The following is a 17,105-nucleotide window of genomic DNA, read 5'->3' on the forward strand; positions in this document are numbered from 1 at the left end:
ATTCAAAGAACACAAAGAACCACAAGCAGCTAGTCTCCAGAAGGAGTTTTCTACCCCGTACTGAGCAGAACAGAGTCTTAGAGCAGGTTGGCTTCTCAGTGAAGATGTGTGAGCTGAGATTCTGGAGACCATGGGCATTGGTGGCTGTTGTACCAGGGTCTGTACAGAGTAGGAGGGAGGTGTGTGGTTTAGGACGGCATCTGTACATGCAAAAGTCCTTCAGTCCATCCAGTTTGACTCTAGAGGATCCATTTGGCCTGCAGCTTGCAGTACAGAACATTGCATTCCAAGTCACGTGGATTTCCGTTAATAGATTTAGGTAGTATTTTTTTTTTCTCTCTCTCATGTAGGAGCTGAATTCTTTCATTACTCTGTGTTGATGGACTCAAACTTACACAATTCAGGTTTCCTAGGCAGTGAATAGAGCCAGAAATATACCCTGTGATTAACTTCTACATAACCTATTGTTCCTTAAAGTCTCCCTCCCCACTCTCCTATTAGCTCCACAAAAGCTAGAAATGAGAAAGCTCCAACAAGCCTCCCCTTCCCTGCCCCCAGAGACTCCTCCCTGCAGTCCCCCCAACCCCCTAGGCGGGTGCTCCCAGCTGGAGCCAGGCTTGCTGGTCCCCTCTGAGAGACTTGGCCATTTTTAGTTTATATAATAGCATATTTCTTTTCATATATATATATATATATATATATATATATATATATTCTCCTATTTCTCAGCTAGGAGTTGCCAAATTATCCTGCCTGATAATGCTTATGATAAAGCAGTTGTTAAATTGTTGAGTGTTAGATACATCTGGAGACCGTGGGCAGTCAGACTCAGTTCTGGGAGTCTATGATTAACCAAACAGGAAATGTTACTCTGTCGGGCAGTTCTCGCTCCTTGTTCCAGTATAGTGACCATGCCCTTGTAGTCACATTTTCAAGATCCTGAGAGATAATTAGCCCTGAATTTCTGGTAGACGCTGCAAGAAGCCATACTATAGAGAAGCCAGCTCAGCTTGGGAGTTGTGCCCGTTGTGAATTAAATGTTAACAAGTGGCTGTGGTATGATGACATACCTGAGGTTGATTTTCCTAGGAGAAGATTTGATCAGCCAAAAGAAGTCACACTACTTCATCTCAGCTTTGGCACTCTCTCGCTCTGCCCAACCCTTTAATCTTCATAAGGCGGTATTCATGGGACACACCCTCTTGTCATTGAGTTCACTGATAACACAAGGGATGCTTGCCATCACTCTTCCTGGGGTGGGGGTGGGAGGACCAACCTGTGGTGTTCAATGTAAATTAAACATCATTACAACCAAGGTGTCTGACCACTCTAGTGGTTAGAGGTGGAAAGTGGTATTCAAACTCTGAGTATTGAGGTCCCGGCATGGAAAGATTGGTCAGTCATGTTTGCAAACTTCAGGACACAGTGGATCCAACCCTGCTTTCAAACTGAGCTGTTTATGTCTTTTACTGTTGTGAAGGAGCAGAAAAACTCTTGTGTTTTGGAGACTTACTGAACAACTTCTAAATTCCCACACATTATCCTCATTGACAACAGTGACAATGGCAACACAAAGAATGCTGGTAAATCATTAGGGTATAATGAAACCAAAGAACAAACAGCAGAGCAGCCATGGGAGAGAAACCGCCATGTTTGTTCAAAGCCACAATTCTGTTCAATGTTAAGATTGGTTTGGAACTTTTGTAACGAAAACGTTCACTAGGGATTAATTTGCCTTTTCTTTCTCGTTGTTTGGCAGTCCCTGTCGGAGCTAGAGCACGCTATCCCAAAGACCCATTTGAGTTCAAGAAAACAGCTCCCAATTCTGGGCTTGTGACTGAGCCAGGTGAAAGAAGACTGGAACCCATCCCCTTTGAATAACTACAAAGGGTGTCTGTCTGCACTGCCCACACCCGTCCACAGTTACCTTAACATGCTGAGCTCACTTGACCAGAGACATGCTCTCCTGTGGTTTTCAGCATGCATTTAGCTTCTTGGGCAGCAAAATACCAAACACAAAAGCTATTAAAAACCAAGAAATAATAATTAAAACAACCCCAACCCCAAACTAGCAGCTTGCTCTAAACTTTCAAAGGAAGCCCTGTTAGCTAGATGCCTTTGTGTTCCGAACCACTTTGCATGACTCTTACTCTGAGTGATTCCAGTGTGAATATGACATTACTAATGACCTGCTAAGTGCGTGCAGATGTGAGTTGCTCCAGATGTGGTGATTAATAATGTAATGGAGATAGCCGGTTGACTCATGTTTATAGGTTGTTTGGCTTTTTATGACGTTTCCGAGTTTATTTGCTTTGAACTATTTTTTAACTCCCTGCCAGCAAATTCACCTTTAAGTCCCAGAAGGCTTCATCTCCTCAACTCTGTTGGAGAGACAAGGAAGAAAGAATGTGCCTCAGGCTGGGGTTGAGAGCTGGCTTCATCACGTGGGGGGATTGAAATATTCTAGAAAGCTGTATAATCTGTTGCCCCAGTTGCCAATAAAGGTAGTGAACCCTGGCAGTGTTTGCAACCTGGCTAAGGCAGGAAAGGAAAGAGGGTTCTTTAAAGATGATCTTGTAAAATATATGATCATCTTGAAATAAGCTCAGCATTCTGGCCAGGGTTTCTGGAAGACGTTGCCTTTTCTTTACTTGCAAACAGAATGCCGATGAGAAGTGGAGTAAAATGTTGTTACAGATGTTCGACTCTACATTAAGGCTGTTGGAATTACCACCACATCTTAAATCAATTCCCAGAACATTGTCTGGAGGTTATGTCATTGAAATAATGAATCCTCTTTAGTCAAGTATAAGCAAACATGTTAAAACATCATTGTAACTTTAAATTAAACACCAGCATAAACCAGGGGATCTGAAGCCTCATTAGACTTGCCTGACATTTTCCTAGTACCGAGTCTTCCCACACTGTAAAACTGTTAGATTCAGTGCCTATTAGACAGGCGAGCGCTGGGAAGTTACAACAGCACATTAAGTGTTATACTTAGGGATGTGCAAAAACAAGCCCTTGAATTTTATGAGTACTTGGAGACTGGATGGAGTTCAGCTCCTATAAAAATTCCATGTTGGATTCCTCAACTTGTTTGTGTTGTAAAGAAGCTGGTAAGTCAGGGTTCTGTCAAGGATCATATCTTCATGGGACTTCCACAGCAGGAAGACAAATGAAAATTCAAGAGAGGGAGAGGTGAAGTAATTAGCCAAGAAAGTCAGTTAAATATAGGCCAGTAAATGGGAGTTGTCATGAGGTAGCGGCCCATTACTTCAATGCATTTGTCTTTCATGAAAATAAGTAAGTTCGAGTCACCCTTTTAATTCTGTTTTTCTTCTTACGCAGTTCTAGAAGCCATGAAATGAAAACTCTATGTTATAGCTTAACTAAAAGTTTTCCTAGATTTGCTTTCTTTAAATATGCAGAAAAAGATTCCACAGAAAAGATAATAATAAAGCATGGTTTATATCCTACTTAGAAGAAGTCAGCACTGCTTCTCTTGTGGGATCGAAGCCATCTGTAATGGTCTCCATTACATAGCGCTCATATATTTAAGCTGGAGACATCCCCCAGCTCCTCAGGGAACAGATCTGCATTTCCAGGCGGTGAGCACAGGAGGAAACCTTTGAACATGAGTTTCATTTAAGAGAACAAATCCCAGTTTAAATGCAATATGATTATGATGGATGATCTTTCTGAGTGCAATGAAAATAAATAGTTTCCTTGCATAGAAAGAGGCATAACTTTACCACCAAAATGAGGTGTCTCCCTGAAGCTGGCTAACAACTATTAACTTGCAGGGGCTCCCATCTGAAGATTGCTCTAAGTAAGCAGAGTGTCCGGGCGGAAGGATACTGGGCACTGAAACAAAGCAGGGATGGGGTCAGGGGCAGGGGGCTAGGCTGGGAACTGTGAGGGTGAAGGATGGGGAATGGGTGTTCATTATTGACCCAATGTAAAGGGAGATACAAGAGTTAGGCAGGGTAATCACCAGAAATTCAGATTTTAACTCATCATAGAATTATAGCATAAAACCATGGTTTGTGCAACATCTGGTGGTCTTGATCTAGCTAGCCGTCATAGACTAAGTTAGATAAAAGACTTGTAAAAAATATTTTTCCTTATAACTATAAGGCTTGTATAGGGGGAGAAAATAGAACACGTATCCCTTAGACATACTCATATATGTGTGCAAACATACACGGTATTTACTCTGGGATGCTGTTGAGCTGATCTAGGTAGACCACTGGAACTACAATATGATTCCAAAGGTCCTTATTAAAAGGTGACGACCTTGCTCTTAGTACAAAACATTCCTCCCCATCCCAAGATAGGGTAGCACAAAAGTGTGGGTGCTTACGTACATGTGTGCCAGGGGAACACATATACACACAGCACACAGTCACGCTAGCTCAGTATTCCTACCTCTGCTATTCCCTGAATGGCAGAGCCCCTGCCCTTTGAAAGGAAGATGAATTCAGGTCAAGCTTAGAGTGCCTGCTTGCATATCAACTCCAAGATGCAGATCAACGCTAAGATGCATATCAACTCTAAGTGATTTTCCCCCCAATACCATTTATGTGGCTTGTATTATTTCCTTTAATCTTTTAAGTGCTGTTTAGTCTTTATGTGATTTGCTGTGGATACTCATTTCTGATAAGATGTGATATCCTCCCAGCCACACGGCTCCTGCCTGGAGTATCAAGTGAGTGAGGGGGGCCTTTCGAAAGGGGTGGGCAGGTGGGAGAACAAACGAGCTGGGCCTCTGCAGGTGCCCTCTCGCCATCATTGCTCCTGGTATCACTCTCACCTCGCGCCACCTTCTTGGCCCCTGAGGATTTAAGACAACCTCGGGCTGACAGTACAGTTGGGGAGTAAGGAAAATGTGATAGAGCAGGTTTGAAGGGTCATTAGGTTACTGTAATACCTCTGAAACCATCTGCCATAGCCCAATGAACGTAGGGGTTTCAGAGAAGTGTCTTAGAATGCACGTTCTCAAATGGGGCTTCCTGGATGATATTAAGTATGAATAGTAATAATAATAATAAGCTGAGATGACACTCTCTTCCACCTAAGACATGGGCACCATTAATGTACACCAAGCTGCTTTTGATGTCGTCACTGCTAATGTTTCTCTTCTTAGCTTTTAAGGTAACTGCTGTTTCAGAGGTGCTTCTGCCTAAGTCTGTCGCAGTCAACCCTAAGAATCGGAGGATCCTCTCTTCCTTTCTTGACATTACAGCTTTAGCTTGAAAAGTGGGGGTGGGGAAGAGACGACTAGAATCTTGCCGTGGATGCCCCTGGGTGACAGTCTGGGTACGCATCTACTAATTATCAAGCAACTCTCTTAAAAAAAAAAAAGAAAAGAAAAGGCATGATGTGGGCTAATACATCCACAAAGCTTATTAGTAGGTGTCTTTGGGCAAAAGCAGTGGAGTGTGCTGTGTTTGTGAGCGGAGGCTTCACGTTGCTTAGCGATCTGTGCAGTTCAGACATTTGGAAAGCTGCCTGTGGTTTCCAGTCTCAGATGCTGCCCTCCTGCACCCACTCTTCCCTTGCTGCATCATCAGAGATGTCATTCAATGGCAACCTTCTCCTCCCTGTGGGGGCTCTCCTCCAGCTGGCCTCCAAACCCCCAACCCCAGTGCTCCTGGCACTCCACAAAGGATTCCCTTTGCACAGCCTCTTGAGAAGAAGAGAGGAAGGAGCTGAGTTGGGCTGGGAATTCTTGAGCTGGCATTCCCCAGCATTCCCAGTCCTTAGGGCCTGAAATGTTGCTGTTGAGGCCTTGACTCCTTGCCTCTTTTGAAAGCTCCTTCTGTGGCATGCAAGGATTCAGAACCAGTTGGTTCATTTGGACAGGCACCAGACAGGCAGCCACGATGCCGCTATTTCAAATATCATCTGTGATTCTGGTTAGGAGAAAACCCATGTGATGACCCAGCAAAGCAACTTGCCCCAAATTAACTCTAAGAATAATGTTGAGTGCTTCTCTATTTTGTTTTGGGCTTGTTTTGGTTTTTGTTTGTTTTGTATTTTTCTACATGCAGATAAATGCTGATTTCTTTTGTTCTTACGGCAGGGATGTTTACAAACTGTTTTAGTCTGTTTAAAGTGCATGTTCAAACGCTGCAGTGTCAAGAGGGGGAGCTTTGGCCTCCCTCAGCTGGCCTCCTTGACTAACGCATTCAGTCTCCATCACCGGAGCCTGAAAAGGGACAGCCATGATTTACTAGTGAGTGACTGAGGCTTGAGTGTATGTCCTTTGATATCCTGCCTGTATTTCACAGTCTTCCCTCACACTGTTCATAATCTCATGAGCTGCCTGTATTTCCAGTTGAAGATGAGCAGCCGTCGACGCTGTCGCCCAAAAAAAAGCAACGGAATGGAGGCATGCGGAATTCGCCCAGCTCCTCGCCCAAGCTGATGAGGTAAGGAGAGGGACACAGGCGGGTCCCCCCTCTAGCAATTTGGTACCCCCACATCTCTCCCCTCCCCACCCCCACTCCAGTCCTGTGCCTGCCTCCCCTCCATCCCTAGCAAGAACGAGGCAGGGGGAGGGAGCGAGATCATTAGATGGCTTCTTAAAGGCTGGAGTATTTATTCTGTCAGCTTGTCAGCAGTTAATGATAGAGCTGAAAAAATTCTGTCATGAAAAACAGTTTGAAAAGCTGTTTGAAAAATACATAGGCTTTAAAGTCTTAGCTGTCACCGTGTCCTGTCTGTGTGTAGTTCCTAAACAGCAGTGGCACTAATGACGGTGGGACCCAATCAGAGGCGCTCGTGTGGTGAGCTTGCCTCCGGCAAGTCTCTTTCTGCTGGAGTCCCTCCGAGGACTGTTTTCTGTACTTAAGGCCATATGTGAGATGTATCATCACAATCAAAAATGAACCTGAAGATTACCTTCCTTTTATCCTGTCGATTGAAATCAAATTTCCATTAATTGATTTTGACTGATAAAAAAAGCGCCCAATAATCTGTGGACTTGCCAAAGCAAAGTTCAAAAGTAATCCAGTTCTGCACAGGCTAAAAGCAATATTAATTATGAAATACAGCGTGCTTGCTTCTCTGTCTCCATCATTCTTTCTCAAGACGAAGCTTCTTCTAGAAATTGGCAACTGGGACCCCATTTTTCCTCAGAATTCTACAGGTTCCTAATCTTGGTCAGTTCAGCTCTGTCTTTCTCTCTCTCTCCCCCACCTCTACCTTTCTGTGTCTTTTATTCATTTTCCAAAACCAGATTCATTGCCGCTGAGTCAGTTCCTTCTCCCAGTGGCCCCCGTGCTAACAGAGCACAAGGGCTCCACAGGGCTTTCTTTTCATGGGACCAGATGGCCAGGCCTTGCTTACTCACTGCTGTGTATGTTGTTCTGCAAGCCTGAGGTACCACCCAGCTTAGACAACCCCACATTCCCTCCCTTCGCTGTCTGATTTGCCACCCAGGGTTAAGGTGGTCACATGGAGACACTGCCCTTTGTGTGGCTATTATCCTCTTCTCATTGCCATTGGTCACTTCCTCTCCTTTGGTTATCACAAGAAAACAAGGATGCTTTTCCCACTCCCACTTCCCTCTCACACACATCAGCAGGTCCCCAGCCCTCCACATCCATCCTTCTGGGCTGTGAGCAGCACAGTCCTCCCTTCTGGATTTGAGGTTGCTGGTTCTCAATCATAGACTCGCCCATCCTACCCCTGCCTCCACTAGACCAACTCTTCTTGCTCACCATTTCTTGAAAAGTTTTCTCTGCCCTCCCCTTCACTCAGCCTTGCTTGGAGCTTGTTGATTTACATGCTTGTTTACAGTTTATGGGGAGGGATAAAATGCGCCAACTGCCAACCTCCTCATTTTTATGGCGCCAGTTGTCATGCTAGCGTTTATTTGCTATTTACTCACCTTTAGGTAATCGCCTTATCTAACACTAATAGTTTTATCCATTTAAAGTACAGAAAGGCTCGGGCACTCTGCTTTGCTTAAATTTAGAGACACAAATAAATAAGTAAAGAGACGCCTGAAAAATCTCCAACCTTTGGAGCCGAATTCCCTGTCCCTGTTTGCTATGTAAAGTACGGCTCGTTTCTTTGATGTTGAGTAATAATAATTCTGAGAAGTTATACTGTTTTCATATGCTTCAAAGCTGTGTCAGAGTTTTGCTGCTTAAGGGTCCTTCTTTATTCTGTTGGCTCTTGGGTACCAAGATGACAGGTCTTCTGTACGAGGTGCAGGCTTTTTTAAGTCGTAGCCTTCAGCAAAACATCAAATTACCAAATCCAGGCTAACATACTTCTACACAAATGCCTTCCTGTAGATATATTATACCACATATATTAAATACTTTAGTGTTACATGCTACATTTTATGTGCAATAGAAAGTGATGGTTTGAGGTAGCCTTGGGGGGACTTTTTTTCCACAAGCAGAAAAAGCTAGTGTATACCGTATCAAGCATGGTTTTTACAGGACTTTCTGCCCGAAGGCCTTTGTAAATAAGTAATGATCAACAGATTGGCTGTGGGTTTTTGAAAAGCATGCCTGTGTCAGTTTGCATGATGGGGGAGAATTTTCAAAGTGGATCCTGCTTTCATTGCCTGCCGGAGAGGGACTGAGGGAGGCAGGCATCCTTGGGCTGGAGCTGTCTGTTCTCTGGTACATCAGAATTGTTAAACGGGGGTCAGGCGGTGAGCTGAAACTTGCCAGCTACAGAAGTCGGCCTTCTCGTGTTGGTGCCTTTGGGCAGCTGTGGCCAGTGCTTCTGTTGCTGGGCACTTTTCTCCATCAGCCTACAGAGGTCATCATCCCACAGACTAGCCAGAAATCTGAGGCCCTTCTCTTTTATTCATGCCTTCCTCTGTCCAAGGTGCCCTTGACACTCTGCCTAACGGTGGTGGTGGTGGTGGTAGCTGCCACACTGATTCAGCGCGAGCCCATGCACAGCAGAGCGAAATGTGGCCCTGTACCGTGCCATCCTCCTAATCAGTTACCCATAGGATTGTGTGGGCTGCTGAATTTCATTGGCTGAATTTTGGACATTGATTGCCAGGCTTTTCTTCCTCATCCATCTTAGTCTGAAGCTTCACTAAACCTGTTTAGTTTCATATCAGTGCCCAAGTCTGCACAGGAAAGGGGTGTCGGCTGCATGTAAGGTTGAAATTGAACCCAAATCTCCTGTGTGGAAGACAAAAACCCCTCCAGGAAACCATTAATGCTTCATGCCCAATCTCTGCTTGCCTTCCCTTTCAGTGTGTGGGTGGAGAACCCATGGCCTTTTTGCATTTGAAACTGACCTGGCTAGTGAGCTTACCAGGACTGGCTTGTGCTAGAGCCTTCTTTTTGATGGCAGGAGACAGAGGGACTCATACTGCACCTCCCAGCTCCCTCCACCTCTTCATACACGTCCTTTCTATTCCACAGAAGATATGACTCCCAGGCCTAATTCTTTAGGTCTGGAACAATCTATAAAGGAAGCTAATGAGTTATTTGAGAGGAATTTTGGAAGTGAGTGTGTGGCCTGCCGTTTGAGCAGAATCAATCACAGCAGGTTTTAGTGGCCTATGGACAGTGACAGCAGCCCCTCCACGAGGCCTGAGCATTCAGGAAGGATGAGGACTGGCTTTAATTGACCACTGCAGCCTCTGCAGATAAAGCAGGCTCCTGCATGAGGATGCCTTCCAAATCACCTGCCCTCGTGAAATGCCACGGGGACTCTGACACTAATAGGCTTTGTAGCCCCTTTGTTCTCCTATCAGGCTTACCCTGTTTTTTAAGTGTCACTTAACTCTCCGTACAGTCATTAAGTGAACAGCCTCGTTTTGTGTGTCTGGATCCTGATGCAGTGTGTTTTTTAGTCTCCCTGACAGAAAACAACTCTCTCAGCCAGACGGAGCCAAATGGCTAGTGTCTGAGCCATGAGCTTGGGCACGTGTAATAATCACTTTTGGCACCACATCCACCAAGGAGTAATGTTTGTGAAGGTTCTCAGATCCGTCACCATCGACCTGCCTGTGATTGTCCGTCCTTCCCGGTCTCTTATCATCACATGGACATGCTCAAGGAGCCCCTCCGAGGTTTCTACGTGTGGGTCCCTATTGCTCAGTGTGTTCTAAGCTGGGGATTTCTGTTTTCTAAAGAGAGATGATAAGGATGGTATAGAATAGGACAGGGTTCAGATCTGCTGTTCATAGGCTCACCCTGATTCATACTCAACTCAACAGCACTTATCAACAACAAAGAGAGATGATGTGCCTTTCTTCTCTTTTAAGACCTTAGAGGCAGCAACTTTCTCTCTAAATATCCAAGCCAGTGCTTCTTCAGTGTGGGACTTTATAGACCACAGTGAAAAACCAGTGGAGACTTTTCCAGAAAGTCTCAGGCGTAGAAGGCAGTGTTTTGACCAGTTGTGTACAGACAGGTCCTAGAGGAATGAACCCCAATTCCAATCACTTCAGTTCATCTGTGACCACCTTTGAGTTATTGCATCCAAATTCTGATGATGAGAATATTTCTTTGCTATTATTTGCTATACAATAAATGCCTTAGCTCAAATACTATATCCTGAAAGGGAACTCAGGAAGGCCATGCATTTCAGCTGCCTGCTACTGCTATTCCTTTTATCAAATTAATGAATTATATTCCTATTCAGAAAATGTTTCATGAAATTTTACTTTATACAAGGAGAGCAGTGGTGGTTCATGATATAATTCTGATTCTCTCTGTGGTACATTTGATTGCTGGCTAGTGCATGTCATACCACAGTCCACCTACCAGTGAAGACTTTCATGTTGCTATGATGATGAACTTCCAGGCTAAGACACACTAGGAAGAAAAGTCTGAGTGTGCATATTAAAAAAATCAACCAGAGAAAGCTATTTGGACCAAAATAGTAGTCTGAATCTAATTGTATGTGGATTTATCATGTGTTGGGACCAACTCCAAGGGCACATACTGACAACAATGACAATTATACTCAAGATGGTAGGGAAGGTCTTGGAGGAATGTAAAGACAGGTGGATTAGACTAGGTTCTTGTTTTTAGATCTCTCACAGGAGATAGTCACACACAGCAAAAGACAACAAGAGGAACTTGGGGGTTCTAGATTGAACTGTGAGAACAGTACAATTTGTGATTGGCTCTGATTTTGGAGGCTGACATTGGTTTGTGAGGGAGATCTCATTCAGCCTAGCATTGAGTGATGATGCAAGCATTTTCCCTAAAGCATTACTTCTATTAATTAATTTAACTCTAACTATGATCCTATACTGACTTCCTAAGTAACATGCCTCTGGAAACTCTATGAATTTTGATAAATGTTGAGAGTTATAAAAAATCTTCAGGCCTTTTGTTCATAGAGTCACTATGAGTCATACTCTACTCAACTACAATCAACAACAAAAACAATGACTCTATACTAAGAAGCAATTGTCCAAGCAGAAAGTCAAGCATACTGTATTTAATATCAAAAGAACACTTCATGATTTAAAATTAGGAAAGATGTGTATCAGAGTTGTATTCTTCCTTCATACCTATTCAGTCTGAATGCTGAGAAGCTGGACTATATGGAGAAAAATGTGGAAATAAGTTGAGAGGAAGACTCATTAACAGTGTGTGTTACACAAACTATACAACCATTCTTACAGAAAATGAAGGAGACTTCAAGTTACTGAAGTTGTTTTTACTTTAATCCACAATCAATATACATGGTATCAGTATTTAAGGAATCAAACATGTGTTTCAATAGAGAAATTTGCTGTCACTGACCTCTCTCAAGTTCTAAAGAACAAAGATGTCAATTTAAAATCTAAGGTGTGCCTAATGTAAACTATGATCTTTTCAGTTGCTTTCTGTGGATCTGAAAGTTGGACAATGGATAAAGAAGACACGAGAAGAATCAATTGTCTTTGAATTTTGGTATTGGTGGAGTGTTGAATATGCTGTATACTGTCAAAAGAACAAACTAATTTATCTTGAAGGAAGTATGAATAACTTGGGCATGTTGTTAAAGAGGGGCCAGTCCTTGGCAAAGAACATCATGCTGGGAAAAGTGGAGGGTCAGAGAAAAGAGGGAGACCCTCAACAGGATGGATTGACACAGTGACTGGACCAGTGGGCTGGAGCATATCAGAGATCCTGGGGAGGGAGGAGGATAGGGCAGAGTTTAGCACTATGAGTTGGTGGACTCAATGGCCCCTAACGACAACAGCATGACCCTAGGAGTGCGTAGTATTGTTTCCCCCATATTAGTGATGCAGAAGCTGAGGCACAGAGATAGAAAGTTTCATATAAAGTATAATTAGGTCTCGCTTACCTACGAAGATACGAACCTGTGTAGTTTAGATTCTAATCCTTCACTGTTTTTACACATAGTGAACCACTTCACTATTTTGCCTAAGAAATAAATAGACAAGTTTTCATTTCACAACAAGTTGTCTGGGATCCTTGGAATGGCATTTCTGGAGTTGAAAATACAACGATGTTTTGGCATTCAGTTATGGAGAGCCTTGCCTCTCCCAGGTGTTCAGGAAACTTGCCAGGACTTTGAGGAGGCAGTATCACGCCTTGACTTATGTTTGGGGAGATCACTGGTGGTAACTTATGGAAGTGTCTAAAATCTTCTATCAGAGTCTTCCTTACACACATATAAACCAAGAAGTACAAAAGAGAAAATGTAGAAGTGTAAATAAATGCGATAAACCAGCCCCAATAGAAACGTTTTAGGTGCCAGACTTTATTCAGGATTTGTTACAGAATAATTGAATAGAATATTTACCCCAAAAAAGACAGATGACATTTTTTGTATCAGTCCATGTTATTCCCATTTTTCCAGGTGTTGGGAATGAGAATGTTGGTGGTGCAGGGGTAGAATGCTCACCTTGAATAAAGGAGATGGGCCTGGGTTCAAGTTGCAGCTAGTGAACCTCATGCACCCCTATACCTTCCCCCCATTTGTCAGATTAGGCTTGCATGCTGCTAAGATGCTGTGCAAGCTTCAGCATAGCTTCTAGATTAAGATGAAGTAAGTCATGGCAGTCGATTGCCACAAACCAGCCTGTACAATCTCTAGGGACTGCAGTAGTCTGATGACAGGTATCACACAGCATAGGGCAGCATTGCATTCTGCTGGTTCCATGACAGCTAACAACTACAGAGAGACTTGAAATAAGGTGGGATACTGTGACCAGGGTGATTGATGTATGATATGACAGGTGGACAATTTATACAAAGAAATAGCCTCCAGCTGAGGAGGCAATAAGTTGCAGGAACTCGAAATGGACAAGTTGAACACTTGGAAAAAACCTTCATGTTAGGAGGCTTCAGAAATACTAGCCTTCCTGAGTGGAAGGGGGAATGAGTGGGAGGAAAAGAGATGATCCTTTTAGGCATCAACAGATGATTAAGTGAAATAAACTCATCTGCTTGTTATGGCCCATTCCCTTCCATCTGACTCACAGCCATCCTGGGGTGTTTTTGTTAGGATTACACAGGTCAGAGTCGGCCAGTGTGCAAGGATCTAGTGATAGAAAATGGCAAGATGAGTTGAGCCCAGTCAGACATGGGGAGAGAATGCCAGCCTCTCAAATCCTTCTGTTGGGAAGAATAAACACGAAGGAGCTGGCAGCTTAGCAAAGTCAATCTACTGCTTAACACACAAAGAGCTTGTGGCAGGCCCTGCAGGAAGGGAGCAGGCCTACCAAGCCTTGCATGAACTTGACTCGGGTCCCTGGACAGAATGCATACTCCATGGAGAGTCATTACTTTGCTCTCTCATTTCAGCTGCATCTTGCACAGTCTCCTCTAGAATGAAAACATGTCAGATTTCTTGGGTTGTCTCTCAGACATTAAAAGAAGTGGTTTGTCTTCCTCCTCTGAGAATGGCAGATCCCTAAACTAAACATTACTTAATTGGCACCACCAGTTGTTGATTGTTGCTTACCTGTTAGGATGGGGAAAATACAAGCATTCTCTTCCTCTGCGATTTACTGCCACTGCATCCCCACTGAAGGGTCAGCTATGGATTGGTTCCAACTCAGTGGCACACAACTCAACAACAACATCACATGTAACTCAGTAGTTATGGGACATAGGATGAGACTATGTTCATGAATATATACAGCTTGGCTAAGGATGTTTCTACACATGTATTTACATATCTGGCAAATATCACCATGAATATAGTAGAGCACACAGAGGTCAAAGTTGTGAAAACTTCTTAGCCATAACCAGAAACATGGATGGAATGAATTACTGGGCTTGTGGGCTTAAAAATCATAGTCTTGGTGGATATGCAGGTCAGTAGGCACAATGTGGTCCACAACAAAAATGTTTTACCTGCTCAGGTCTTAAAGTTTATGAGCAGCCATCTACGGCACAACTATCAGTCTTCTGTTTTGAACAAGGAAGAAAATAAAATATGTATGGACAAAGACTAATGGGCCACATGAAACTCAGCCTCCACAGCTCTGAGAACAGAAGAACTAGATGGTGCCCGGCTACCACTCCGAACTACTCTGAGAGGGCCTCCATCAGAAGGTTCTGTGTAGAGTGAGGCTCTCATGGCCCAGTGGGTAGAGTGTTGCACTGTTGACACAATGACAAGCAGTTCAAATTTACCAGCTCTTCCAAACAAGAAAGAGGAGCAGTCACCTCTTGTGCAATTTATTGCCTCTGAAAACCCACCTGAAGGTCAGCAATGAGTTGGTTCCAACTTGACAGCAATAAGTTTAATTTATTGAGTATAAAATGGAAGTTGCAGAAGAGTACTGAACATCCCATGGATGACCAAGAGAATAAACTGTTATGTCTTGGAAAGGGTGCAGCTGGAGTGCTCTTCAGAGGTGAGAATAATGAGGTTTCACCTCACATACTTTGGACAAGTTGCTGGGAGGTGCTATTCTTTAGAGAAGGACATGCTGCTGGGAAGGGTGGAGGGCTGGTGAAGGAGAAGACCTTCAACCAGGTAGATTGACAGGATGACTGCTGCAGTGGACTCTTGTGTCAGGAAGTGTGAGGATGGTACAGTATGCTAGAGCGGTGTTCAGGTCTTTTATTCATAGGGTCTCTATGAGTTGTGCTTGATTTGATGACATCTAAGAGCAACAACAAACATCAACACAAAATGGAAGAAAAAAGTGAACCGAAACTCGAAGTTAGGGAAAAAAAAAGACCTTGTACATTGGTCAGATACATACTACTGGGCCTGAGACTGTAGTCCTGTGTCATCCTTCAGACCTAGAGCTGAACTGAACTCACCCTACTGGCTCACTTTTCTGCTAAAAAATAGACAGACAGGTCTATAAGGTGTACAATAAAACTAGGAAGCTACATCCTCCTTAGAGCATTTGGCATCTGAAAGGCAACATTTGCTCAAGGACAAAATCCAGAAGGCAGGAAAGATTAGAAAGAAGGAGGAATGGAAATAGAGAACAAGGGGGTGGGGCCAGTGATGTTACATTTGGGGATTGCAATTGATGACATGAAATAAAATGTGTATGAATTGTTGAATAGAAAAACTGACCAGCTATGTAAACCTTCACCTAAATCATAATAAAAGTTTAGACACCAAAAAATAAAAAAGTTGAAAAATAGCTCAGCTGGCTGATGTCAGGCATGTGTATTCTTGTGACAGCAGCTGCAAACTTGACTGCTCAGAACTTTATCTCAGAGTCTCCCTTCAAGTCAGTTTCTGATATCCTCATTCTTAGTGGGGAAGCTCTGTACTCTAATTCAGCTACAGTCCCTGGAAGTGAAAAATCAGGCTATCACAACATAACCAAAGTGAGAGAGCTCTCAGTGGTCATGTTCTCTCGTCTTCCATGAAAGGTACGGGGAGTCTCTGAGGATTCATTGAGGTGTTTGGAGACAAGAGATCATTCATCTGCTGGTTGGTCAGTTATTGGGCACGTACTGTATCCTGTCTACTGAATGCTGGAGATACACCAAGGAGTAAAATAGTAGCCTGTTCTCAAGGAGCTCAACCTTTCATGGATGAAACAGGCCTGCATACTATTGTCTCTGAAAGGGTGTGTGCCGCATCTCTGTAGAATCTCCTAAGGGGAGCACGGGGTCCCTGCCTGTTAAAATGGTTCATTTTCTCAGATGCTGACTAAAAGATGGGTAATTTGAGTTCATCCAAAGCTGTGCTGCTGAGAGCTAGATAATGACTGAGGATGACAGAAGAGAAGTGGGTGCCTTTGAATAGTGCTGCTGGAGAACAGTGCCGAATATCCATGCACTGCCACAAGATCAAATAGTTATGTCTTGGAGAAGGTGCAGCCAGAGTGCTTCTTGGCAGCAAGGATGGCAAAGCTTCATCTTGCATACTTTGCACATGTTGCTAGGAGAGAGTATTCCTTGGAAACATCATGTTTGGGAAGGTGAGGGGATAGTGAAGGAGAGGAAGACCCTCAACCAAGTGGGTTGACATAGTAACGGCAGCAGTGGGCCTGAGTGTGTCAGAGATAGTGAAGATGACACAGGAGTATTTAGATCTATTGTTCAGAGGGCACTAGACTCAATGACACCTAACAACAAAGGCAAAGGTATATTGGAGGAAAGATCTGACAGTCTACTGTTGAAAACTTGGGAATTGAGGTTGAAATCCCTATGGAGCAGAATTCTATTCTGACATGGAGTTGTCTTGAGTTGGAGTTTATGTGATGGAAACTGGTTTGGTTTAGGAAGAATCGATAACAATTGTGTGTTTTAGTTTTAGTTTTTAGCTTGTGATTCTCAAAGATGACTACATGACAAATGCGCGTTAAATATCAGGGTCTGAGAAATGGCCTGAGTTGACTTTTGCCACTCGTATTTAAGGATTTGCATGTTGTTTTTGTGTACTGTAAAGTCAGAACTGACACATAGTTGACCCTCCATTGGGTTTTCAGAGGCAGTTAATCATGTGAGAGGAGATTGCCCATCTTTCTTCCACAAAGCAGCTGGTGGATTTGAATTGCATGCCTTCTGGATTGCAGTGCAGTTCCTTTCCAGAAGGCCACAGAGCTCCTATTTGCATTAAGAATTTGCATAGGGATAAGAAATTCTCCTATATTGTATCAAGCCTCTCATTTCATATAGGAGAAGGTGGTTCATGGGGTCAATATGAATCAACTC

General features: G+C 43.5%; 1 protein-coding gene across 23 annotated transcripts in view; it reads left to right on the forward strand.

Moving 5' to 3' along the window:
- The window catches only part of KCNMA1 (potassium large conductance calcium-activated channel, subfamily M, alpha member 1), a 1,059,824-nt gene that overhangs the window by 890,195 nt on the left and 152,524 nt on the right, over positions 1-17,105 (forward strand). For 21 of the 23 annotated variants that reach the window (XM_006887494.1, XM_006887495.1, XM_006887496.1 and 18 more), the window contains one exon: positions 6,344-6,437. In XM_006887494.1, the coding sequence (XP_006887556.1) occupies positions 6,344-6,437 (94 nt within the window). Of the gene's footprint in view, positions 1-1,759; positions 1,847-6,343; positions 6,438-17,105 lie in introns of all 23 variants that reach the window. The other 2 variants (XM_006887488.1, XM_006887497.1) reach the window with 1 other exon arrangement.

This window comes from Elephantulus edwardii, unplaced genomic scaffold (genome assembly GCF_000299155.1).
Source record: "Elephantulus edwardii isolate Elephantulus edwardi_28Jun2011 unplaced genomic scaffold, EleEdw1.0 scaffold00058, whole genome shotgun sequence".
Lineage (NCBI taxonomy): Eukaryota > Metazoa > Chordata > Mammalia > Macroscelidea > Macroscelididae > Elephantulus > Elephantulus edwardii.